The sequence below is a fragment of the Muntiacus reevesi genome, chromosome 16 (assembly GCF_963930625.1).
Source record: "Muntiacus reevesi chromosome 16, mMunRee1.1, whole genome shotgun sequence".
In the NCBI taxonomy this organism is placed as follows: Eukaryota; Metazoa; Chordata; class Mammalia; order Artiodactyla; family Cervidae; genus Muntiacus; species Muntiacus reevesi.
Genome location: NC_089264.1, coordinates 61,936,889 through 61,964,761, shown reverse-complemented (window position 1 = coordinate 61,964,761; position 27,873 = coordinate 61,936,889). Strand labels below are relative to the sequence as shown.

Genomic DNA, 27,873 nt, shown 5'->3' with positions numbered 1-27,873 from the left:
GGTTTGGCTTTATTTCACCCTCAGGACAGCAGGGACACATGAGGGCCCCGACACACCCGTGACTAACACCCACTGTCTTCCTCACAGGGTGACAGCGGTGGGCCCCTAGTTTGTGAGAAGTCAGGAGGACAGTGGACATTATTCGGCTTAACTTCATGGGGCTCCGTCTGCTTTTCCAAAGTCCTGGGGCCTGGAGTTTACAGCAACGTGACGTACTTTGTCAAATGGATTGAAAGACAAATATACATCCATACCTTTCTCCTACACTAATTCCAAAGATGATCAGAGACTTTTGTCAGCAACATTCAAAGAAAATGGCCTTTTCGACGGTGGAGGACGTCCTGTAGAGAGCTGTACAGAGAAGCACTTTTCATAGACAGCTCCACAGTGCACTGCAAATGTTCATGTTTGTCTCAGTCGAATTTTATACAGCTTTTTTTTTTTTTCCAGTTCTGTTTTTCTCTTATTTCAGGTTGAATGAAAGTCTTTTAAAAACCAAAGCAAAATAGAGCTCGTTCTTTTGCCAGGCAGGCCTAACCTCAACTGTAAAGTGAAATGAATGGTCAACTTGGGAAAGAGAAGAGTGTAGGCACCAGGGTAACAGGTTAGAGAAAGTCCCCTCTTGTCCAATCACAAAAGGACATGGAGGTCCAGGCTAATGAATCTTTGCCAGAAAAATGAAAATTTCTCCAGCACAAGAGCATAGTGGCAAATTCCAATAACAACATCAGAGGCTTGCTTTTGATTTATGAAAAACCAAGATAATTTACATGCTTAAGTTATTCATTATTCTTCTTCTAAAGTTTGCATAATTCTGAGAACTTATGAAAGACAGAGCATCCATTTAGGTAGCTGAAAGAGCAAATTTCACTGACCACAAAGTTCTTTCCACATCAATATTAGCACTTGATATGAAAAGACTGCCCATTTGGAATTTAAATCCAGGCTGTAATTGCATAGGAAAGTCTCCATAGACCCTTCCCAGAGCTGGGGTTTGCTCACTCTGTATCAGTTAGCCAACTGAGATTTTGACAACTGGGACACTATTTGTGGGGAAAATTTCTTTCTGTCTTTGTGACAATGAAGTTGAGGTTAAACTTTGCTAAAGGAGGACTTGCTTTAGAGTGGAGAGATGCAATTTTTTAAGGAAATTAAATTTCTCCCACACCTAATTATTTTCCAGTTTTTCTCTGTTCATCCATACCAATAAGGTCACAGAGATGTATTTCAAAGCACAGTAAAACTTTTTGCATGAAGAAAAACATTTTGTAATTTTTCTTTAAAGATATTTAATAGCTGCTGTTGCCACTTCTTATTGATGATAATTAAAACAAAAAATTAAATATGCTTTTAAGTACTATGTCATGATGCACAGGTCAATTTATAAAGTAATTTGGTGGTTAAAGTATTTTTTTCCTCACTAAAAACCTTCAAAACACAAATCTTCACATGTATCTAATTTAATTTATGGGCTTCCCTGGTGGCTCAGCAGTAAAGAATCTTCCTGCCAATGCAGGAAACACAGGTTCATTCCCCGGGTTGGAAAGATCCCCTGGAGAACGAAATGGCAACCCACTCCAGTATTCGTGCCTGGGAAATCCCATGGACAGAGGAGCCTGGCAGGCTGCAGTCCGTGGGGTCTCAGAGAGCTGGACGCGACTGAGCACCTAAGCAACAACAAAGGATTTCCTCCACAGCCTGGGCCGTCCCAGCGCCCTCAGAGCCTACCTGCAGTTTTAAACGTCATTTTATACTCTCTTCCATGTCTGTGCATAGGTGACATTCGCAAAGCTGTCTTGACACTTTCCATGTGATTCATCTCTTGTTCTGTAGTTTGTATAAACCTATTGAGAATGTAAAATCCAGCAACTCAAATATGGTCACAACTGTATGAAAGTTTAAGAACATACATCAGTTTTGTTATATAATGGAAACTTATGCTCAACTTATGTTCAGTGAAATGTATATATTGTAGCTAACCCTTTAATAGAAATAAAATGGTATAATTTTCTTTAAGGGATGTAAAACAAGGAGCAAGCCGCAGAAAATGCTCCCCACTATTATAGTTGGAACTCAGTTTCCAACCAATCAAAATTCACTTGTCTTATATCTCACTCCCCCGGGAATATACTCTTTTAAATGCCACTACTCTTTGATTAGTCTGAAAGGAGAGTTTGCTGATAATCTTCCTATCACCCATTTGATTGTCCAAGGAAAACTTTAGCCCTGGTAAGAGGATAAGGATTTTTGTCTTCTAGAACACATTTTGGGAATCTAATCCAATTCCTTTATAAATCTTTTGGGGTAAAAATTATATCACAAGTATATACTGCTAATTTTTCTTGGCTACTAGGAGCAAATTGGGCTCCCCCAAATTTGGTAAAATATGCTGAATACCTACCGAAAATGCTGGAGCATCAGCTTAGGAAACTTTGCATAAGAGTTATTCACTTGGAAATGAGAATCTTTAAAGGCTTTATATTGACCCCAAATCTCCGCCTGAGGACCAGATGTGTCTCAGAATCCAGAATTTTAAAAAATTTAAAAAGCATAATATTAAAATGTTTAGTAGCACAGTAATAAAATTATTAATATTTTTGTGGCAAAATATATGAATAACTATATTAAATAGTCTTGTATCTGTTTAAGACATTGTATTTGTGCTTAATTTATGAAAATTTGTTCAGTTTTCAGAGTTCCTGGGATTGCTGAATCGTAGACAAGTTGTAGACGCATAACATGAACTGCTGTGCACAGATAATTTATATCAGAGAGACTGACCTTTTTTTAGTCTTTTGAACTAATTCCTTAGATTCTAATCTTTTTTAAGTGAATATATCTCTTAATTTGTATTTATCAAAAGGTGATGATCTCAAGGAATAAATGCTAGTTGCTATGACAATAATAGATGATATGACATCACTGACTTTTCCATATAAGGACAGGTCAAACAATATTCTTTAAAGGTATTGCTTTGGGATTTTCCTTCTCAGTTCTGGTACCAATTACTATTGCATTTGATGAGTATCAGAGTTATGACAGCTTTTAATATATGTTATTTATGAAAAAGTTTATTTTTAAAAAATCATTAGAAAGCAGATAGCTACCTCCATTAGCCATATGGGGTTTTGGATATTCTAGAAATCAGTCTGTATAAAAGACCATTTGCAATAATATTAGAAGGCCACAAAAAATATCAGTCCAGAACAGTAAGCAACAGGTAGGAAATTAAGCCCTGAGAACAACAGCTGAATAGTCATTAATAAAAGCTTGATACAGACATAGAACATTAGCATGGACATTTCATGAAGGAAGTTCTGGGTTGGCTGACAATTTTCAGGTGAATGGATACAGAATTTTAAAAGAACTCAACAAGAATACATGATCTTACAATAATACCTGGCAGTTACGGTAGAAACTAGTTTCCTTGTTCCAATTAAAGCCAGCATACATGATTTGCAACAGCAATGGACTTGATATAGACTTTCTTGTCCTAAATGTAATTAAAAGCAAATCTAAGAACCTCAGAGAATTCTCCTGAGAATCACCTGTATCAGTATAAGTTTATAATATCTCACTTTTAGAGGTTGAAAAGAGCTTGAAAGTATTTGCATACCAGAAAAGTTATAGGGTATTGTAAAGACGATAAACCCTCAAATGGCCTCCTGAAGGCTGTTTTGATTGTCTCATTTTGATCAGGCTCCTGGCAGTTTTAGAATTCAGGAAATTGCCAAGGGGGCCTAGACCCAACTGAGCCCATTCTCCTCACCTGTGGCCTCCACCGCCTCGCGGACAGCACGATACAGAGGCAGACGTCATAAAAAGTCTTCTTTTGACAGGAAGCCGAGAGAGGAAGGCACCTCTATGGACCCCTGGCATCCCCACCACCCCTTTCTCAGGAACACTCCACCTCAGGAGAACACTGAAATGACCAGAGTCAAATAAATACATGTCCCAAATGAATCCTCTTGAAAATATTTGCATTTATAGAACAACTAAAATGCTTTCACAAAATCCAAAAAGTTTCATGAAAGCATTTGATTCTGAATTAAATATTTCACTTCTCTAAGCTCTGTCCAGGTCAGATTCTAATGTCTGTTACACAGGGACCCACAAACATACAGTAAAGGTCGTCACACCGGCTTGTCCAGGCCCAATACAATGTTCCTGTCCCTTAAGGAAAAATCAAGTCATGCTGCTTTGGCAAAGGGGCCTCTTCAAAGTTGCTTTCCCAAACTTGATGGAATACTGGCATCTCCAAGGAGGGTATCCTGCTTTTTTTAATCCTTTGAGGGTCCAGCCATCCCCGAGGCCTTAGTTTCAGAGAAGTCTGAGCCTAAAGCAGTTTCACATACAGGTAAGGTTCCCTTCTCAACAGCACAGGCAGTTGCCGACATCACTGCAAAGACTGCAGACGGGTCAGAGACGGATATTCTCTCTGACTCTACAGCTGAGTGGTCAGCATGCTTAGATGCCAACTGACCCATCTGCCCAGGCCCTCTCCACTTCTTGAGAGCTTCAGTCCTCTCCTCTGCAGGCAGTCTGTCCAAGTGTTTCGCCCTCAGAATTGGAGATGGAAAGAGGGATCCCTGAAGAACTCTGTATATAAACCTAGGTTACAAAAAGCATCACAGAATTACATTCACCTCGATGCATTATGAGCCACAAAGAATACGCACCAATTAGAAAAAGTAAAAGGGTCTGGGGGCCCTTCCTGAGGTAAAGAGGGAGGGTTAGTGAACTATAAAATGGAGATAACAAGAACATGAAATTAATGCTTATTAAACACTGAGGAAATAAGTTCCTGATTGTCAAATAAAAAATAAAATCTGTAATAAAAGTAGAGATACCAATAGAGCTACATTACAGACTTAATGTTATCATATTAATGAACAGAAATGTATTAATGCCATAGGTGTTAGTTTCTTCAACAATGCCCTAGTCGACAGTCTGTTAAGTTCAATGAGACAATACATATGAAGCAGGCAAAGCGCCGGCACAGTGTTTTTTAAAATGCTAGCTTCTGGTTTTCATGGCTATTGTAACAAACTGCCACAAACTTGACCCCTTCAGGCCAAGCTGACGGTATTCAGGGCTTCCCTAGAGGTTCAGCAGTAAAGACTGCCTGCCAGTGCTGGAGACGTGGGCTCGATCCTTCGATCAGGAAGATCCTAGGGAGAAGGAAATGGCAATCCTCTCTAATATTCTTGCCTGGGAAATCCCATGGACAGAGGAGCCTGGTGGGCTACAGCCCATGGGGTCGCAGAGAGTCAGAGATGACTTAGCAACTAAGTAACAACAAGAACATTTTCAAAACCCTGTGAGTCCCCAACGCCTGTTGTGGGCATTTATGCCAAGAGATAAGAGGTCCGCACAGGCCTTCCCTGCGTGTCTCACCGCCTTCCTTGGTGACTGCTGAGGGACTGGGAGGATCCGTGAGCCACACGCCCTAACTCTTCAGCACCAGCAAAGGCTGTCCAGCCACACTCTTGGCCCTCTCTCGCGCGCACACCCAATAGCAAACTGCCTAATTTCAGCAACTTTTGAAATCTGGGTAGGCTGAGAATTTTCTAAATCTAGTTTCTTTGGACTTAATGGTACCTTCCCTCAATCTCTTTTCCTTCACATTTTTCCAGGTTGTTGTTCAGTTGCTAAGTTTCTATAAGCAACCAGAAGAAACTAGACCAAACCTTCAACACTTTGCTTAGAAAACTCCTCAGCTAAATACCCAAGTTTATCACTTACAAATTCTGCTTTCCACATAACAGTAGAACACAATTCAGCTAAGTTTTCTGCCACTATATTGCCAAGATTCCCTTTCCTCCAATTTCCAATAATGTTTCTCATTTCCTTCTGAGACTTTGCCAGCAGTACCTTTAACACTCACATTTCTAGCAACATTCCATTAATGAACATTTATGTAGTTTCCAAGATGATATCGCTTTCTCTGACCATGCTTTCTACTTCCTTCTGAATTTTCACCAGCAGGTACTTTAATGTCCATAATTCTATTGACAGTCTGCATACATGCCTCAAAATTCAACAGTCTATTATGTACCTCACAATTTTTTCAGGATCTGCCCATTATCTAATTTCAAAGTCTATTTCACATTTTTTAGGTATTTATTACAGCAGTACCCACCTTCCTGATACCAAAGTCTGTATTTGTTTTCTATAGCTGCTGCACAATAAATGTGCTGGCTTAGGACAATAGAACCTTATTTTCTCACAGTTCAGCAGGCCAAGAATTCTGAAATCTGTGTTTTCATCCCAATCCCAAAGAAAGGCAATGCCAAAGAATGTTCAAGAGACAATTGCACTCATCCTACATGCTAGCAGAGTAATGCTCAAAATTCTCCAGGCCAGGCTTCAAACAGTTTGTGAACCATGAACTTCCAGATGTTCAAGCTGGTTTTAGAAAAGGCAGAGGAATCAGAGATCAAATTGCCAACATCCATTGGATTATAGAAAAAGCAAAAGAGTTCCAGAAAAACATCTACTTCTGCTTTATTGACTATGGCAAAGCCTTTCACTGTGTAGATCATGACAAACTGTGGAAAATTCTTCAAGGGATGGAAATACCAGACCACCCTACCTGCCTCACGAGAAATCTCTATGAAGGTCAAAAAGCAACAGTTAGAACCGGACATGAAACAATGGACTGGTTCCAAATTGGGAAAGGAGTTATGTCAAGGCTATATATTGTCATCTTGCTTATTTAACTTACAAGCAGAGTACATCATGCGAAATGCCAGGCTGAATGAAGCACAAACTGGAATCAAGATTGGTGGGAGAAACATCAATAACCTCAGATACTCAGATGACACCAGCCTTACGGCAGAAAGAGAAGAGAAACGAAAGAGCCTCTTGATGAAAGTGACAGAGGAGAGTGAAAAAGCTGGCTTAAAACTCAACACTCAGAAAACTAAGATCATGGCATCCAGTCCCATCACTTCATGGCAAATAGATAGGGAAACAATGGAAACCATAACAGACTATTTTCTTGGGTTCCAAAATCACTGCAGATGGTGACTGCAGCCATGAAATTAAAAGATGCTTGCTCCTTGGAAGAAAAACTATGACCAAACTAGACATCATATTTAAAAGCAAAGATACTACTTTGCTGACAAAGGTCCGTCTAGTCAAAGCTATGGTTTTTCCAGTAGTCATGTATGGATATGAGAGTTGAACTATAAAGAAAGCTGAGTGCTGAAGAATTGATACTTTTGAACTGTGGTGTTAGAGTAGACTCTTGAGAGTCCCTTGGACTGCAATGAGATGAAACTGGTCCATCCTAAAGGAAATTGGCCCTGAATATTCATTGGAACGACTGATGCTGAAGCTGAAGCTCCAACACTGGCCATCTGATGTGAAGAACTGACTCACTGGAAAAGATCCTGATGCTGGGCAAGACTGAAGGCAGGAGAAGGGGATGACAGAGGATGAGATGGTTGGATGGCATCACTGACTTTGAGTTTGAGCAAGCTCCAGGAGTTGGTGATGGACAGGGAAGCCTGGCATGCGCAGTCCATGGGGTCACAAAGAGTCAGCCATGACCGAGTGACTGAACTGAGGAACAAAATCAAGGTGCCGGAAAGACCATGTTCCCTCCTATAGAGAATTCATTTCTTGCCTCTTCCAGCTTCTGGTGGGTGCAGGCATTCCTTGGCTTGTGACCAAGGTATTTCTGTTACCATGGTCAAAGTGCATTCTCCTGTCTGTGTCAAATCTTCCCCCTGCCTCTCTGCACATGGCACTATTTCATTCCTTTTTATGGCTGAGAAATATTCCATTGTGTATATGTACCACATCTTCTTTATCTGTGCATCCATCGATGGGCATCTAGGTTGCGTCCATGTCCTAGCAACTGGAATTAGTGCTGCTAAGAATACTGGGGTACATGTGACTTTTTCAATTATGGTTTCCTCAGAGTATATTGCCCAGTAGTGGGATTGCTGGGTTAGAGGCTGGTTTGTTTTTTCAGGTTACTACAACAACGACAGGTAAAATAGTACTGTTAATGCACCTGAAAAAATTTTTCAGGCTATAACTTTAAAGTAAGTGTTTCTTCATGAATTCTACACGTTCATCTTGTCAGTTTTTAATCTGAAAGTTGGTAATAACAGTGAGAACTACAGAAGGAACTCAGTTTACCAGGGAAATTGTTAAGTATGTAATTGTAGCCGCCACAGAATGACTCAGGTGGGTTTTTCTTACGCATTTCTAGAAGGGACGTCTACCCATAACAAAAGGTTGTGCCCACTGTTTCTTAAGACGATGTTACAGACTGGGGTTGGCAAACTCTCATCCAACAGGCCACAGTGTAAGGCTCGGGGCACCAGACAGTCTGTGTTGGAACTATTCAACTCTGCTCTTATAGTGCAGAAGCAGCTATAGATAGTACATAAATTAGTATGTCTATGTTCCAATAAAATGTTATTTATGAAAACAGGCAGCGGGTCAGAGTTGCTTGTGAGCCAACTTGTCAACCTTGTGAGCAAATAATAGGAAATCATCGTTTTGATGTTTATATCTTATTTATAAAGGGCGAACAATTATTTGCTATAGTGTTTTCAGCTAAACAGATTACATAAAACTACAAAGGGGAAGAGCTCTAAAGAGTCTGAAGAACCTATAGATTAAAAACCCATGCATACATCTTAGCCATTTCCTTCCACATGGGAAACTGAGTTAAACTTAAATGAGGAAGATAACTGAAGTCCGAAAGGAGGTAAGCTTTCAAAGTCTATAGGTTTTAGTTGAGACTGCTACATGTCCCTCAGTACCCATCCTCCCCTTCTTTTTAGAAACCACCAGATTTTAGCCACTCAGAGTTCTGCATACCCAGGTTCTAGGTAATGGGATATGAGCAGTGATGGATATTACATCTGGGTCATATCATTACAAAAAAGAATAAAAAGAGGAAAGTTGGGAAGCTACATGCCCTCCATCTTCTCTTTCTCCCTCCTGTAGGCAGAGATGCAGGGCAGGGATCCAGGACCAGAGTGACCAAGTGAAGGCAACGCCCTTGGGGGATGGCAGAACGAAACAGACAAGGGGAAGGATCTGAGTCCTTCAGTAACTTTGGGAAGCAAAATTACCCTCTCCCTGTGGACTATCAACCAGACTAGAAATTTCCTTGAAACAGAAATAAATCTTTTCATTTGCTTAAGCCACTTTTGTACTCTGGTAAAAGAGATAAAACCAATATTTTAACTACCATGCAGACTGACTTTTCTACTACTAAACATGATGGTCTAACCATCTATTCCTAGTAGTTGCTAGAAGAATTCTAAACCTATGATTTTGCTTACTCTCTTGATGATAAAACAAATACCGTACCTGGGCAGGAGAGCAACGCAGGCCGTGAGAACACAAACTAGGTAGAACACTGGGTCCACCAAGTGCTCCTGCATAACCCAGTAGGGGTTGGACGGCGGGTTGCAAGTTACACACACGGCTCCAAAAGCCAAGGCAAAGGAAAAATAGCACAAGATGCTCCCAGTGATGACCAGCATGTGGATCCAAGTCTGAAAGGTAAGAACAGCAAGGGAAATGAATACACTCTGATAGTTCCACAGTCTGGCAAAATCTGCTCTTTTTAAGAAACATCATATTTAAGCAGTGGGTAAATGGATAATAAATCAGTGAACGAAACACAAAATACTGAGGCACAAGAGCACCCTCCATGAGTAGCTCGTATCACTGTTTAAATCACACAAAATGAAGTCAAATGCCAAAAAGTCACTCTGATGACTAGCTCATTTTGTATTGTCCATGCATGGGCTTTCCAGGTGGCTCAGACGGTAAAGAATCTGCCCATAGTGTGGGAGACCCAGGTTCAATCCCTGGGTCGGGAAGATCCCCCGGAGAAGGGACTGGCAATCTACTCCAGCACGCTTGCCTGGGAAACCCCATGGACAGAGGAGCCTGGTGGGCTACAGTCCATGGGGTCGTAGAGTCCCCACAACTAAGTGACTAACATACACACATGCTCCACGAGGTGTTAGGATTTTCTCCTTATTTTTCCATATAGTCACTTAGTGGTCTGTTTCTTCTTTGAGATAATACGTTAATCCAGCGAATTTCAAACTTTATCTGTTTAAGTGGGTGGTAGATATCACTGTTGTTCACCAATATCTCATTCTCTGCCTCCTAATAAACATTCGAAAGAATTGCATTTCCCCACTCCCTTGAAGTTAAGCATGGCTGTGTCTTGCTTGGACCAAAGAAATGTGAACGGAAGGGATGTGCAAAACTTTCCAGTTAGAAGCATGGAAGAGCAGGTGTGCAATTGTCCATACTGTCTCCTTTCTTTCCATGTTTGACCAAGATGTTCTTTTTGGGAATAATTTCAGGTGGTACAGCTACAAGACATGGCTTGGGTCACTGAGCCACTCCTTGGAGGACAACCGCTCTCAAGTCCTCGGCAACCTTAGTAACTCTACATGAGCAAGATCACATCTTTGTATATCACATTATAATCTATCCACCTCATACCTGCACAGAGCTTGCATTATTATTTTTCTTATTATTTTGCTATAAACTGGCTCACTAAGTAACTTTATTTAGAAAGAAAAGCAGATCACTACCCTAAATGCAACATCTGCATTTCCTGTCATAATAGCTTTGAGTCTGGGGTCTGATCTATCTTTGTTACAAAAGGAAATAAGCAAGAGTTACTGTGATAAAACGTGATAGCCCCAAACAGACTTCTTGTTTGACATAATCCAAAGTATGAAAGAGAGTCACTTTCACGTTATCTAGTCATCAGTGTTATTTAGTGCAGTGTACAGTCCCACCTAAAATCACTGTGTACAACCATGGTGGTATTTATTAGTCTTTTGGGGGAAGAATGCTTTTATTAATCTTTTTTTACTTTCTAGGCCTAAAATTCTCAAACAAGATCCAATTTTCTCTGTTTTCCTTTTAACCTTGCAAAGTATTATTCCAGGATAGATATCTTCACAAAAATCACAAAATCAGTTCATATTTTGTAAACATGCACAAAATGCTCAGAAAATGGTTGAATCCTCAATTAAGATCCTTATGCCAATGCAGATATAGGGAATGGACATGTAGACATGGGGAGGGGGTTCACTGGGAGCTTGGGACTGACACATGAGCAGGGCCACATGCAGAACTGATGGTGAGTGGGAGGCTGCTGCATGGCCCGGGGGGTTCAGCTTGGTGCTCTGGTGACCCGGAGGGTTGGATGGGTGGAAGCTCCAAGAGGGAGGGGGCATATGTATAAACATAGATCCAGGTCTGATCCCTGGGTTGGGAAGATCCCCTGGAGAACGGAATGACTACCCACTCCAGTATTCTCGCCTGGGAAACTCCATGGGCAGAGGAGCCTAGCAGGCTATGGTCCACGGGGCTGCAAAGAGCGGGACTTGACTGAGTGACTAACACTTTGACTTTCATAGCTGAGTCACTTTGCTGTACAGCAGAAAATAAAACATCGTAAAGCAACCAGGGCTTCTACGGTTAAAAAAAAGATCTTTATGCCTCCGAAGACAAGGATTTTTTTCTTTCTCAAATGTTCTTCCTTCTCACTGAGCCCTACTGCCAGGGTTTTCTTTTTCCTTTTAAGAAGTACTTTTGGCAAGTGAGAAGTGACTTGATGGAGGTGACCTGTTTAAATAAATGGATGTAGTTAAAGGCGAGGGATTCTGGGTAAAAACCAACAGGGAGGGAAGAAAAGCGACAGTGAGATGGTGAGTAAAAGGGGGTAGAAACTAATTCACATTCTCAGAATGACTGCTACTGACAACAGACCTCCAGAGGCCATGAGCTCTATCCCACCCTGCAGTGTGAGAAGCAATTCTTTAATGATACATTCTTTATATGGTTACATTCTTTATATGGATACATTCTTTACATCATTTTTCTTGGCACCTTGCTTTTGCTCCCCTTCTCTTAGTGAAGACTCCCAGAATTATGTGCAATCTTGACAAAACACTCCTCTGTCGCCAAAGCCTGTGATTGGAGCTAAGGAAATAGAATTCTGTCACCAGGGACTGAACTTGGAGCACAGTGAATAAGGCAAGAGTAGAGAGAAAATGACTGGGACCAGTTCAGACTACAGTACCATCCTGACAAGCTTATCCATTGCTTTCTGTTCCCTGGATCTCTGGAGTCACTCTGAATCCTCAGGACATCTTTTTGTTTGTTTTACTATGATGCTTCAGTATAGTTTTAATAACTTTTCTATTTGCTCAGGTTAGCTAAAATAGATTGCTGTTGCTCATTACCACTGAACCCAAACTGACACTTGACATATTAGCATCTTTGCAACACCTTTTGATGTTAGAACTTATGACACTTCCTTAGGCAGTAGCCAAAACTACCTACATACATAAGAGTTTAAAAATGAAATTAAATAGATACTAAAATAGTTTCAAATATTTTAGTTCTAGAATTCCCTTTACTCTTCCCATCTGATATCTGCAGATATTAACTTTTTATAACACTTTAGGCTTATAAAGTTTGGTTATAGAAGGTTATAAGCAAAGCATGTGATGCCAAAAATATTCAGCCCTACCTAAAAATTATAATCTCATGATATAACCTCGTATATCATTTAAAACTGTAACTTCACCCAGTTATTTCCTATATAAAATGCACCACCAGTAAGATGTTAAATCACCCCAAACATTGGTTATTTAATTATTCATTTATTCATTCAAATATTTTTTGAGCACCTACTGTGTGCCAGCCTTGTCCTAGATACTGGTATACAATGGTGAACAAAACATAAATTCTGCCCCCAAGAAGATTACAGTCTAAAGTAGAAGAGAAACATGAATAGTCTAATCACATAATTAAATGAAGAACTGTAAATTAGTATTAGCATTATGAATAAAGTAAGAGGATGACAGGAGAAAATGGATGGCTAGGAAAGGGTTCTTGAGAAAAGCAGCATTTTTGCTGAAACCAAAAAAAAAAAAAAACCAAAGAAACAAAAACTTTTGATCTGGGCAAAGTGCAGGGACCCAAAAGTAAACAAGGGGTGCTCGCATCAGAAGAGATGGTCAGTGCTGAGGCCCTGCTGTGCTGATGAGCTCACTGTACCCGAGAAAAAGAGGGGGCAGTGCGCTGCTACCCCACAGATGAGTGGGAACGGCACTGCAGACAGAAGCGGCGGCATGGCCGCATGAAGCCTGATGAAGTCTTAGGGCTTCTAGATTTTATCCCAAGTAGAATCGGAAGCCACTGAAGGGTTTTACCCAAAGGACGGCAAAAAGGTACGCTTTATATTTCAAAAGGATGACTTTGGTTGCTTTGCAGAGACAAGAGTCAAGGTGAGAAGACCAAGGAGGTCGTAGCTATAATTTAGGAAGAAATGACAAAGGCTTTGATGACAGCAGAGACAATGACAATGGAAGTGAGTGAGCGGCGTAAATAATCAGAGGCAGATTCCACACTAGCTTTGTTTCATAGCTATCCTGCAATCATTTTGAAGAAAAGACAACTTTACCATTAAGTTGGCAACTAAGTTCAAAAAGACCTAGATTCAAATGAAATGAATGGTAAAACTTCTGGAGGGAGAAAAACATTTTTGTTTGTTTATGAGAAAAGCATAAAATCATCACTTACAAAAGTCACTATACCAGGATTAAGGCATAACACCTGTTTTCACTTTAGTTGAAAGGCATCAGCTTGGTCTTGAAGAATGCTGGCCAACGCTGGTAATTACTTCTCCAGCCTGACTCACACCATGAACCATTCACACCACGAGTACCACCAAGGGGGCCAGGCAGGTGTTCCCCACGCCTCCTGGCCGCAGACCATCCTCAGCATAACCACACTCAGCAGCCCACGAGAGCGGCTGCGAGTCACCCTTCTTCCTGGGAGTCATCACTCCTCTCATTACCATCTGTTTTCTAGGCATGAAGACATTTCCCAACAACAGCTTCAGGCTACTTCAAAGGCAGGAAAACCACTCACCAAACTCTTGCTTTCTATCACCAGATGGAGGAGAATGATGAAGAGAGCAGCTGTGTTCAGGGGGTTTCCAAACGTAAAGATGTCAATGTCTGAGCCCTGGTAGGTCTACAAAGAGAGGATAAAAGTTGGTGCTCTTGGAGAGCTGTGCACACTCTGGTATATCATCACTGCATTCCATGGCCCAAACGAGGACTGAGTCCCTTTCTTCAGTGTTTCTAATAACTGGTCATTTAGGATAAACTTGAACATTTTTAGAAAAAGAGACTGAATCCCAGACAGGCCGTCTAACCTTTGGATTTTTCAGCTGGAATTATTTTTTATATTCTGAATCTTAATTCATCTTCCCTGATTCTTTTACTTATGCTTCTGATTCTTTGAAGTATAGAGAAATTTCAAACATGTTCCACTTAACAGAGCTGCAAACCTCTGAAGCAGATACTCTGGCTAACTTGAGTTTTTATCATGGTTAAGTAAATATCCACCCCTCTCATATGCTTGTGTCTTCAAGTCCTTAAAGTACTCCTCACATGACACAGTTTTCTGATATTTTACAATTCGTCATTCTTTTCTAAATATACTTTAGATTGCCTTACCTATATTCCTCTTGAAATGCAGTATACCTTGATTATTCTAGGTGGGAAAATTCAAGTAGTTTTATTTGAATAAAGAATGATAATTGTTAACTTAAAGACTATTACCTTTTCCCTTTTTGTTAATGAACTTTTGTTAACCATCCATGATCAAATTAGCATTTTCTTCTGGGGACGGAGGCGGGTGAATGGGCAACTGTATCATGCTGCTTGCTGTTGGTCTACATTTTTTAAATTAATTTTATTAATTCTTCATTTAGTTATATTTTTTCCATTTTTTACCTGCATAACAAGGTGATTTTTTGTTTTTTTGTTTTAAAGTTTGGGAGATACTACTTAAATTTAATACTCTGAATGACATCCTGGTAGAATTAGTCCGGCACTGACTAATAATAGCTTTCATATTCTGACTTTGCCTCTCTGATTTTGACTCATCTAATTATAAGCCAGGCTTTCAACTTTATTCAAGTCATTGATGAAAATTATCAAGCAGTACAGGGCTACAAAGAGAACCAAAAGGATTCAGCTAGGCACTTCTCTTCAAATTTAACCCACTACCCTACCATATCTGAGAGAAGCGTTATATTTAGTCAGTTAATAACTTAATTACACGAGCAATCTGCCCTCATATACCTATTCTGAATGCTGACACCAGTGAGAGAGAACAGAGAGGCACCATTTATCTGTTAACAACAATCCTTCGAGCTAACAAGGACTCACGTAGTAAGGCACGAAGAAGCAGGCCAGGCTTTGGTAAAAGGCGTCCAGCAAAGTAACCCAGAAGGTGAGGGGCAAGTACGCCTGAAAACAAAACAGACGTTGGGGAGGGAGAAAGATTAATAAGGGTCAAGGCAAAACCAAGGACCACCACCAGCCACTGCTTGCTTTTGCTTCTCTGAGAGAAAACTCTATTCCTTCAGTCTCTCGTTCATGAACAGGTCAGATCTGTACGTAGTAGTGAAATAAGGGGGTGATAATTGAATAAAATGAGCTCACAGGTGAAAAGAAACCTGAAGGAACTCCTCAGCTTGTATTGCTTCTATCACTGGATCAATCTTAGTCCCTTCGCATGATCTAGGAGGTCCTGTGTGGTCTTCTCATTGAAATCCCTGCTCTCCAGGGTCACCCCCTCCTGGTCTAATCTTCATTCACCATTCTCCCAACACGCAGACTTCATCTGTTTCTCAAATATGCCAAATCCCTTCTTTCCTCAGGGCTTCCCCTGTGCTGTTATCTCTGCTAGAAATTCTTCCTAGACCTCCTACACAACCAGTTCCTCATTACTCATATCCTAACTCAGCTATCACTCCTCATAGGGGCATAGACTTCAGACCAATCTAAAAGCTATGTCCACTTATCATTTACTATTAATACCAGGGATCCTTAGAACTCTTTCATCACAATCGGAAATCACCTTGTTTACCGAATCATTTCCTGTTTCCCTCAACAGAATGCAAGCTTCATAAAGCGGGACCTAGATTCTTTTATTCAAGTGATTAAAGCAGTGCCTGGCACACAGCAAGTACCCAACAACTATTTCTTGGATTAATAAACTATTCTTACCTAACTTTTCACGTGCTAAACTGCTTCCTACCAAAAGCCTGCAGAAAGAGAAAGATGAAGCATAGATACCAGTCAAACGATTGAAAACAGGTTTTCAAATAGAAGATAATTCTGAACAAATAATACTGTGTGTGCAGAAGGATTCTGAGGCTCCATTCAGACCTGACAGGAAGGATGGAGGGCTATGGTTTATTAGTGACGTCTGCCACAGGCAAAAATGACGACGACACACATATCATATCCTTGAGCTACTTCTTCCTTTTCTTAACATGTTTATAGTCTTATTTCCTTAATTACTAGAGCTAATCAACGAATATAGTAAAGTTGCAGGATATAAAATTAATACACAGAAATCCCTTGCATTTCTATACACTAACAATGAGAAAACAGAAAGAGAAATTAAGGAAACAATACCATTCACCATTGCAACAAAAAGAATAAAATACTTAGGAGTATATCTACCTAAAGAAACAAAAGACCTGTACATAGAAAACTATAAAACACTGATGAAAGAAATCAAAGAGGACACAAACAGATGGAGAAACATACCGTGTTCATGGATTGGAAGAATCAATATTGTCAAAATGGCTATTCTACCCAAAGCAATCTATAGATTCAATGCAATCCCTATCAAGCTACCAACGGTATTTTTCACAGAACTAGAACAAATAATTTCACAGTTTGTATGGAAATACAGAAAACCACGAATAGCCAAAGTAATCTTGAGAAAGAAGAATGGAACTGGAGGAATCACCCTCCCTGACTTCAGACTCTACTACAAAGCCACAGTCATCAAGACAGTATGGTACTGGCACAAAGACAGAAATATAGATCAATGGAACAGAATAGAAAGCCCAGAGATAAATCCACGAACCTATGGACACCTTATCTTTGACAAAGGAGGCAAGACTATACAATGGAAAAAAGACAACCTCTTTAACAAGTGGTGCTGGGAAAACTGGTCAACCACTTGTAAAAAAATGAAACTAGAACAGTTTCTAACACCATACACAAAAATAAACTCAAAATGGATTAAAGATCTAAATGAAAGACCAGAAACTATAAAACTCCTAGAGGAGAACATAGGCAAAACACTCTCTGACATAAATCTCAGCAGGATCCTCTATGACCCACCTCCCAGAATATTAGAAATAAAAGCAAAACTAAACAAATGGGACCTAATGAAACTTAAAAGCTTTTGCACTACAAAGGAAACTATAAGTAAGGTGAAAAGACAGCCCTCAGATTGGGAGAAAATAATAGCAAATGAAGAAACAGACAAAGGATTAATCTCAAAAATATACAAGCAACTCCTGAAGCTCAATTCCAGAAAAATAAATGACCCAATCAAAAAATGGGCCAAAGAACTAAACAGACATTTCTCCAAAGAAGACATACAGATGGCTAACAAACACACGAAAAGATGCTCAACATCACTCATTATTAGAGAAATGCAAATCAAAACCACAATGAGGTACCATTACACGCCAGTCAGGATGGCTGCTATCCAAAAGTCTACAAGCAATAAATGCTGGAGAGGGTGTGGAGAAAAAGGAACCCTCTTACACTGTTGGTGGGAATACAAACTAGTACAGCCACTATGGAAAACAGTGTAGAGATTTCTTAAAAAACTGGAAATAGAACTGCCATATGACCCAGCAATACCACTTCTGGGCATACACACTGAGGAATCCAGATCTGAAAGAGACACGTGCACCCCAATGTTCATCGCAGCACTGTTTATAATAGCCAGGACATGGAAGCAGCCTAGATGCCCATCCGCAGATGAATGGATAAGGAAGCTGTGGTACATATACACCATGGAATATTACTCAGCCGTTAAAAAGAATTCATTTGAATCAGTTCTAATGAGATGGACGAAACTGGAGCCCATTATACAGAGTGAAGTAAGCCAGAAAGATAAAGAACATTACAGCATACTAACACATATATACGGAATTTAGAAAGATGGTAACGATGGCCCTATATGCAAAACAGAAAAAGAGACACAGAAGTACAGAACAGACTTTTGAACTCCGTGGGAGAAGGTGAGGGTGGGATGTTTCAAAAGAACAGGATGTATATTATCTATGGTGAAACAGACCACCAGCCCAGGTGGGATGCATGAGACGAGTGCTCGGACCTGGTGCGCTGGGAGGACCCAGAGGAGTCGGGTGGAGAGGGAGGTGGGAGGGGGGATCGGGATGGGGAATACGTGTAACTCTATGGCTGATTCGTGTCAATGTATGATAAAACCCACTGAAATGTTGTGAAGTAATTGGCCTCCAACTAATAAAATAAAATTAAAAAAAAAAAATGAAAAAAGAGGCTGAAATTTTCTTCAAAATGGGTAGCTGTCTTCTAAAGCTTTATAAATGCTCGAAATCTCCGTATACGTTCTTCCAGCCCTCAAAGGAAGTTTGAGGCATCTATCTTTTTTCTTTTGTTTTTTAATCTCTTTGTCCTCTGGAAAAATCACAGTGATGAAGAGTCATGGTTCCCAGCCTACTTTTCCCTGTACCTTCTGTTACAGTTTTCTCATTGGAATGATGGAATCTTCTACCTGCCTTTTGTCGAGTGTCCACAAACGAAGCACACCCAAATGGTGGAAGAGAATGTAGCAGAGTCAAAAGGGCCACCAAAATGTCACTGCGCAAGATAGAACAAGGCCGGGATAAGCTGAAATACAGCTCCATGCTCCGAGGGGAACGGAGGCTGCTCAGAACGCCGAGAGCCAAAAGGTTCTTCACGGTCATGTGAATTAGGGGACTCTGGGGCAGAGAAGTGTCAAGGATAAGACAAATGAGCGGCTGAAAGGAGGAACTCATGAGATCCCTGGAAACTGAGAGGCAAAAATCCACACGAAGTTAAAGCCAGAAGGCTGTGTGGGTAAAGAAAGGTGGTAATAGATGACGGCTGTTTGGAAGGGACACCTCTCACTGCGGCCTTCCAGACCCATCTCCTTTCAAGGAGAGAGATGCTATAAGCCTGGGAAGTTATCTTTCATGACACCAAAGACAGGAAATGGCCCAAACATAAAACAGAATTTGTTTGGAGGCCAAGTTCACAGAAAGGACAACTCTTCCGGAAGGTAAATCAATGAACTCAATTACTTTTTATCAATAGCCACATGCTGGGACACTGCCTGCAATCACCATGTAATACAAAACTGGCCGGCTCGATAGAACAAAGTGTGCACAGGACTGATAGCAGGGCTCAACAACAGGAAACAATGACCTCAACTCTTCCAGGGTAAAGACCAATTACAATCTTCAGGCCGTACAAATGGGCTTCTGAAACACCAGCTATAAAAACATAAACCGTCTCCCTTCTATCCTTCTTTCCTCAACAGACTTGGAATCTAACTTAGACCTGGGGTGTAGGACAACTTCACTACTATCAGTCACACATTCCTGCACCCCTGACTTTGAACCTTAAGTCAGATTGGACTTTTTTAGAATATCCCATTTGGTTCTTTGATCGAAATGAACTGGATGAAACTGAAGAATTGTAAGGATTTCCTCCTCCCTGGAAGCTAACTTCTTCTTGCGTTGACTGCCCCATGAGCCTTTCCCTTCTCCAGGGGATCTTCCCAACCCAGGGATAGAACACAGGTCTCCCATATTGCAGGTGGATTCTTTACCAGCTGAGCCACAAGGGAAGCCCAAGAATACTAGAGAGGGTAGCCTATCCCTTCTCTAGCTGATCTTCCCGACCCTGGAATCAAACCAGGGTCTTCTGCATTGCAGGCGGACTCTATACCAACTGAGCGATCAGGGAAGTCCATACTCATGAGCCTAAGGACATTAACTTACTCTCCAGTCTGGAAAGGCAGTTCAACCCAAAAGAAAGTTGGATTGACAAAAATAAAGCATCATTTTATATTTAGGATTTCCTCAAATTTCTGGGTAAGTCTAGGGGTGGGATAAAAACAACACTGAGAGTGTAATATGGCTGGAACTTTTATACATATTATCTTAATCTTCACGTAATCTCCATAAATGAAGAAACTGGAGTACAGGCAAGTAACATAACTTACCACGGTCACTGAGCCAGAATGTAAACTCAGGCTAACCATCACCCATCATTTGTTAACAAGTGCTGTTCTGGGTCAGTGTCTTCAGAATAGTGAGTCCAGTGAAACCCAATGCATGAATTTCTTACCATGGGTCTCATTTTCATTTCTCCAGCCCTTTGACAGGAAACCCTCCTTCCCAACCCCGTCCATGTGGTTAAGCTCTGTCGTCAGGAAAGATCCACATCCCAGGCCTGGTTGGTGAGAAAACGATCTTTCCAGTCACAAGAGTACACACAGCGAAAAGCGTAGGACTCAAATCCCAATGCACAAGACCTGAGTTTGATGCCTGTGTGGGGAAGATCCACTAGAGAAGAGAATGGCAACCCCTTCACTGTTCTTGCCTGGAGAACCCCATGGACAGAGGACCCTGGCAGGCTATAGTCCACGGGGTTGCAAAGAGCTGGACATGACTGAGCGACTAACCCTGTCACTGTCAGCTGAGCCAAGGAGACATAACCAGCACAGTTACAGCTGATTTAAGAATAATGGTGTCTTACATAACACTGTACATCAGCTACACTCCAGTACAAAATAAAATTAAATTTAAATTAAATTTAAAAAAGAATAACAGATGTCACCACTAGTCCTGGATTTTGCAGCTATGGGGCCAATATATTTCCCTTTTTCATCAAGCCAATTTGAGCTGGTTTTATGTCACCTGAAACTGAAGAGTCCTGCCTAACACAGGCTTCTTCTTAAGGCTACAATGTCTTCCCAGACTAAGCCCTCAGCGTTGTCCATTTACAACTATCTACAGGCTGCTGGTCCACCTCAGTCGCTGTGATCCTGAGCACTGATGAGGGCACTTTGGATTTCTGGCCATTAAATAGCAAAGGGGTTGGGAGCACCCAAGGACTGAAGATAGCATCAGTGTTCTCTCGGCAACGCAGCAGAGGGTTGGGAACTGGGGCTCATCTGCACCACCCATGAGCTCGGTGACAGGGGTGGGTTACTTAAGACACCTCCCTGTGCCTGACTTTCCTCATCTAGAGTGGCTAACGATAGCATCGATCCTGAAGGGTCATTTTTAGAATTACATTTATGTATGTTAAGCAGTTTACATACATAAATGTATGCATATATATATATATATATATATATATATATATATATATATATATGTGCCTGGCATATAAGAGGCATTACATAATGTTCATAAGGCTATCTCAAAAATAGTCATTAATTTTGTAAAAGATGAACTAGACAAAAGAGAAGAGTTTTGAGACAACTAGCTCAATTAATTGGTGACTATGATATTATGGGTAAGAGGTAATGAGGGCTGAGAGAAGGATGGAGAGGGGACAGATATAAGGGATGTATTGGAGGTGGGCGGACAGGACTGAGAGATTAATTAAGTGGAAGGTGGACATGGGTTTAGGGAGAGGGAGGCAGTAAGATCATACCACTATTTCGCATGACAGTAAAACCTGAAGAATTTAATTTTGGCTTTAGAACCAGACTAAGAAGGGTTCACATCCCAGTTCTGCTTTTTAAAAAAAAAAAAAAAAAAATACGAGATTTCTGCAAAAATTCCTCAGCCCCTTTGAAGTTCAGATTCTTCATCTTAGAATGGAAACACCACCAGGTTCTCTCTCGAAGTGCTTTGTCAAGATAAATGGGACTGCGAATAATTCGTAGTTTGCCCAGCAGAAGGTGCTGGGGGTTTAGGAAATACTAGATAATGTTATTTGCAAGGTCTGAAGACTGGATTTCTTCTTAGAAGCACCGGAGGTCTTTCATAGTTTTCTTTGTTTTCTTTCAGAAATGAGTAACTTAATGTCTGCTGTGTTAGGAGAGATCTTTGGAAACCAACACCGATGATTCAGACACATTTCAATACACCAGAGTACTTAAGCCAAGCACCCTGGAAGATGCCTGACTTTGACGACGGCTGCGAATCCGTGCGCACGTTTCTGCTGGAGCACCCACCTCTGACCTCTGGCCACTCCTGTAGAGATCAGGCAGCTGCATGAGGGTCTCTGCAGACACGTCCTTCTCTAGGACTCCATAAATGACGGGAGGTGCCGATGTGAAAAGGAGGTTGAAGAAGATCAAGACCCAGTAGTCAGTCATGGACGTTCCTGAAAACCCACAAAAGAACTGGTACCAGAAAAGGAGGTTCACATAGGCCTAGGGACACAAAGAGAAAAAGTCACATCTTAGAGTCTGCTGTGAGAGCCATGACCACACATGCCACCCAGCGCTGCTCTGAACGGTGTGATCTCAGCCTCCCAGCACAGTTTCTTTGCTGACAGAATGGAGAACCACAGCTGACCTCACACCTTTTATTTTGGCAAATGTTTTATTAAAACACACACACACACAGACAGTTTACTATGCGGGGCTGGCACTCACGGTTCTAAGAGCTTTATAAATCGTTCATTTAGTTTTCCTAACAATGTGGATGAGGAAAGTGAGGCATGGGGAGGCTAAGGAACTTGCCTAAAGTTACCTGGCAAATAAGTGGCAGAGCCAGGATTCAAATGGAGACATTCCAGCTCCAGATAAAGAGAAGCTGGACCCATGCTGGTAGCAGCTGGTAGGTAGAAGTCAAATGTTCATTCACTTGCTTTCTGAGTTCTTGATTTTTTTTTGGTGGTGAAGTGGGATGATGCCAGTGGGTGGGCAACCATCCCAGTTTGCTTGAGACAGGAGTTTTTCAGGACAAGGTACTCTTACGACTTAAACTGGGGCAGACCCAGGCAAACCAGGGCAGGTGGTCATCCTAGAGGCCAAGCACATACATTGTACACGGTTTCAGTACTTTGCCTCAGGTGCACTAAGTCTGCAATAGCAAAAGCTTTGTGCCCTGAAGCAATGCAGGACACAGGGAAGGTCATTCGACTCAGATTTAGGGGGTCTTCTTTCAAGTCCCAGGGGACACTTTCTATATGACTATATGACTTTAGGTCATTTTAAAAACCTCTAGAAATTTTGGTTTTTCCATCTGGAAAATGAGAATTATCCCACATCAGGTCTTAAAATCAAGATCCACTTAGAAACTGCCCATGAACTATAAAGTGACTTTTGAGTTCACTTCAGTCGCTCAGTCGTGTCTGACTCTGCGACCCCATGAACCGCAGCACGCCAGGCCTCCCTGTCCATCACCAACTACCAAGTCCACCCAAACCCATGTCCATTAAGTTGGTGATGCCATCCTGCCATCTCATCCTCTGTCGTCCCCTTTTCCTCCTGCCCTCAATCTTTCCCAGCATCAGGGTCTTTTCAAATGAGTCAGCTCTTCGCATTGGGTGACCAAAGTATTGGAGTTTCAGCTTCAACATCAGTCCTTCCAATGAACACCCAGGACTGATCTCCTTTAGGATGGACTGGTTAGATCTCCTTGCAGTCCAAGAGCCTCTGAAGAGTCTTCTCCAACACCACAGTTCAAAAGCATCAATTATTCGGTGCTTGGCTTCTTTTATAGTCCAAATCTCACATCCATACATGACCCCTGGAAAATACATAGCCTTGCCTAGACGGACCTTTGTTGACAAAGTAATATCTCTGCTTTTTAATATGCTGTCTAGGTTGGTCATAACTTTCCTTCCAAGGAGAAAGCGTCTTTTAATTTCATGGCTGCAATCACCATCTGCAGTGATCTTGGAGCCCCCCAAAAATAAAGTGTGACACTGTTTCCACTGTGTCCCCATCTATTTGCCATGAAGTGATGGGACTGGATGCCATGATCTTAGTTTTCTGAATGTTGAGCTTTAAGCCAACTTTTTGACTCTCCTCTTTCACCTTTATCAAGAGGCTCTTTAGTTCCTCTTCACTCTCTGCCATAAGGGTGGTGTCATCTGCATATCTGAGTTATTGATATTTCTCCCGGCAATCTTGATTCCAGCCTGTGCTTCATCCAGGCCAGTGTTTCTCATGATGTACTCTATATAAGTTAAATAAGCAGGGTGACAATATACAGCCTTGTCGTACTCCTTTTCCTATTTGGAACCAGTCTGTTGTTCCATGTCCAGTTCTAACTGTTGCTTCCTGACCTGCATACAGGTTTCTCAAGAGGCAGGTCAGGTGGTCTGGTAGTCCCATCTCTTGAAGAATTTTCCACAGTTTATTGTGATCCAGACAAAGGCTTTGGCACAGCCAATAAAGCAGAAACAGATGTTTTTCTGGAACTCCCTTGCTTTTTCGATGATCCAGTGGATGTTGACAATTTGATCTGGTTCCTCTGCCTTTTCTCAATCCAGCTTGAACATCTGGAAGTTCACAGTTCAGCTATTGCTGAAGCCTGGCTTGGAGAATTTTGAGCACTACTTTACTAGCGTGTGAGCAGTTTGTGTGGTAGTTTGAGCATTCTTTGCCATTGCCTTTCTTTGGGATTGGGATGAAAACTGACCTTTTCCAGTCCTGTGGCCACTGCTGAGTTTTCCAAATTTGCTGACATATTGAGTGAAGCACTTTCACAGCATCATCTCTTAGGATGTGAAATAGCTCAACTTGAATTCCATCACCTCCACTAGCTTTGTTTGTAGTGATGCTTCCTAAGGCCTGCTTGACTTCACATTCCAGGATGTCTGCCTCTAGATGGGTGATCACACCATCGTAATTATCTGGATTGTGAAGATCTTTTTTGTACAGTTCTTCTGTGTATCCTTGCCACCTCTTCTTAATATCTTCTGCTTCTGTTAGGTCCATACCATTTCTGCCCTTTAGTGAGCCCACCTTTGCATGAAATGTTCTCTTGGTATCTCTCATTTTCTTCAAGAGATCTCTAGTCTTTCCCATTCTGTGGTTTTCCTCTATTTCTTTGCACTGATCACTGAGGAAGGCTTTCTGATCTCTCCTTGCTAATCTTTGGAACTCTGCATTCAAATGGGTATATCTTTCCTTTTCTCCTTTGGTTTTCGCTTCTCTTCTTTTCACAGCTATTTGTAAGGCCTCCTCAGGCAGCCATTTTGCTTTGCTGCATTTCTTTTTCTTGGGGATGGTCTTGCTCCCTGTCTCCTGTACAATGTCACAAACCTCCATCCATAGTTCATCAGGCACTCTGTTTAAAAGATCTAGTCCCTTAAATCTATTTCTCCCTTCCACTGTATAATCATAAGGGATTTGATTTAGGTCATACCTGAATGGTCTAGTGGTTTTCCCCACCCCATAAGGGTGGAGTCATCTGCATATGTGAGGTAATTGCTATTTCTCCCTGCAATCTTGATTCCAGCTTGTGCTTCTTCCAGCCCAGCGTTTCTCATGATGTACTCTGCATATAAGTTAAATAAGCAGGGTGACAATATACAGCCTTGACGTATCCTTTTCCTATTTGGAACCAGTCTGTTGTTCCATGTCGAGTTCTAACTCTTGCTTCCTGACCTGCATACAGATTTCTCAAGAGGCAGGTCAATTTAAGTCTGAATTCGGCAATATCTGAGCCACAGTCAGCTCCCGGTCTTGTATTTGCTGGCTGTATAGAGGTTCTCTGTATCTCGTGAACTTCCAGACGTTCAAGCTGGTTTTAGAAAAAGCAGAGGAACCAGAGATCAAACTGCCAACATCTGCTGGATCATCGAAAAAGCAAGGGAGTTCCAGAAAAACATCTATTTCTGCTTTATTGATTATGCCAAAGCCTTTGTCTGTGTGGATCACAACAAACTGTGGAAAATTCTGAAAGGGATGGGAATACCAGATCACCTGACCTGCCTCTTGAGAAACCTACATGCAGGTCAGGAAGCAACAGTTAAAACTGGACACGGAACAACTGACTGATTCCAAATAGGACAAGGAGAATGTCAAGGTTGTACATTGTCACCCTGCTTATTTAACTTATATGCAGAGTACATCATGAGAAACGCTGGGCTCGAAGAAGCACAGGCTGGAATCAAGATTGCCGGGAGAAATATCAATAACTTCAGATATGCAGATGACACCACCCTTATGGCAGAAAGTGAAGAAGAACTAAAGAGCCTTTTGATGAAAGTGAAAGAGGAGAGTCAGAAAGTTGGCTTAAAGCTCAACATTCAGAAAACTAAGATCATGGCATCCAGTCCCATCACTTCATGGCAAATAGATGGGGACACAGTGGAAACAGTGGCTGACTATTTTTTTGGGCTCCAAGATCACTGCAGATGGTGATTGCAGCCATGAAATTAAAAGATGCTTACTCCTTGGAAGGAAAGTTATGACCAACCTAGACAGCATATTAAAAAGCAGGGACTTTATTTTGTCAACAAAGGTCATTTAGTCAAGGCTATGTATTTTCCAGGGGTCATGTATGGATGTGAGACTTGGACTATAAATAAAGCTGAGCACTGAAGGATTGATGCTTTTGAACTGTGGTGTTAGAGAAGACTCTTGAGAGTCCCTTGGACTGCAAGGAGATCCAACCAGTTGGATCAGTCCTGGGTGTTCATTGGAAGGACTGATGTTGAAGCTGAAACTCTAATACTTTGGCCACCTGATGCGAAGAGCTGACTCATTTGAAAAGACCCTGATGCTGGGAAAGATTGAGGGCAGGAGGAGAAGAGGACAACAGAGGATGAGATGGTTGAATGGCATCACCGACTCAGTGGACATGGGTTTGGGTAAACTCTGGCAGTTGGTGATGGACAGGGAGCCCTGGCGTGCTGCGGTTCATGGGGTCGCAAAGAGTCGGACATGTTTGAGCGACTGACCTGAATTGAATAGAACTTCTTCATCTTTGGCTGCAAAGAACATAATCAATCTGACTTCGGTGTTGACCATCTGGTGATGTCCATGTGTAGAGTCTTCTCTTGTGTTGTTGGAAGAGGGTGTTTGCTATGACCAGTGGGTTCTTTTTGGCAGAACTCTATTAGCCTTTGCCCTGCTTCATTCCATACTCCAAGGCCAAATTTGCCTGCTACTCCAGGTGTTTCTTGAGTTCCCACTTTTGCATTCCAGCCCCCTTTAGTGAAAAGGACATCTTTTTGGGGTATTCTAAAAGGTTTTTTTGTCTTCATAGAACTATTCAACTTCAGCTTCTTCAGTGTTACTGGTCTGGGCATAGATTTGGATTACCGTAATATTGAATGGTTTGCCTTGGAAACAAACAGAGATCCTTCTGTTGATTTTGAGATTGCATCCAAGTATTACATTTCGGACTCTCCTGTTGACTATGATGGCTACTCCATTTCTTCTAAGGGATGCCTGCCTACAGTAGTAGATATAATGGTCATCTGAGTTAAATTTACCCATTTCAGTGAATTTTAGTTCACTGACTCCTAGAATGTCAACGTTCACTCTTGTCATCTCCTGTGTGACCACTTCCAGTTTGTCTTGATTTCATGGACCTAACATTCCAGGTTCCTATGCAATATTGCTCTTTACAGCATCGAACCTTACTTCTATCACCAGTCACATCCTCAACTGGGTGTTGTTTTTGCTTTCGCTCCATCCCTTCATTCTTTCTGGAGTTATTTCTCTACTGATCTCCAATAGCATATTGGGCACCTATCAACCTGGGGAGTTCATCTTTCAGTGGCCTTTTCATATGTTCTTGGGGTTCTCAAGCAAGAATAAAGTGCCTTTTAATCAACATTAATTAATTAAGATATTATTATTATTGGCACCATAGATACCCTGGAACACTATAGGATGGGGGCCACAATCCTTACAATATAGTTTCTTAGCCTAGGGTCTATGGATATTTATCATGTCTTGCTCCTGAAAACATAGCAGTTTAGGGTATGTGCAGTTTGGGGTGCTAATTGGGGACTGAATCCA

At 41.4% G+C, this 27,873-nt stretch overlaps 2 protein-coding genes across 4 annotated transcripts in view; one reads left to right on the top strand and one right to left on the bottom strand.

Annotated features, from left to right (window-relative positions):
* CORIN (corin, serine peptidase) overlaps positions 1 to 2,909 on the top strand; it is a 204,609-nt gene extending 201,700 nt beyond the window's left edge. Inside the window, exon 21 of the mRNA XM_065907247.1 lies at positions 88 to 2,909. Coding sequence (XP_065763319.1) covers positions 88 to 270 — 183 coding nt within the window. The 3' untranslated portion in view covers positions 271 to 2,909. The remainder of the gene's footprint in view (positions 1 to 87) is intronic.
* A 134-nt stretch (positions 2,910 to 3,043) lies between these two features.
* Positions 3,044 to 27,873, bottom strand: part of ATP10D (ATPase phospholipid transporting 10D (putative)) — a 122,613-nt gene continuing 97,783 nt past the window's right edge. For 2 of the 3 annotated variants that reach the window (XM_065907207.1, XM_065907208.1), the window contains exons 19-23: positions 22,114 to 22,314; positions 15,264 to 15,344; positions 13,954 to 14,058; positions 9,343 to 9,530; positions 3,044 to 4,611 (exon numbers count right to left, since the gene is read on the bottom strand). In XM_065907207.1, the coding sequence (XP_065763279.1) occupies positions 4,281 to 4,611; positions 9,343 to 9,530; positions 13,954 to 14,058; positions 15,264 to 15,344; positions 22,114 to 22,314 (906 nt within the window). In that variant the 3' untranslated portion in view covers positions 3,044 to 4,280. The remainder of the gene's footprint in view (positions 4,612 to 9,342; positions 9,531 to 13,953; positions 14,059 to 15,263; positions 15,345 to 22,113; positions 22,315 to 27,873) is intronic. The other variant, XM_065907209.1, reaches the window with a different exon arrangement.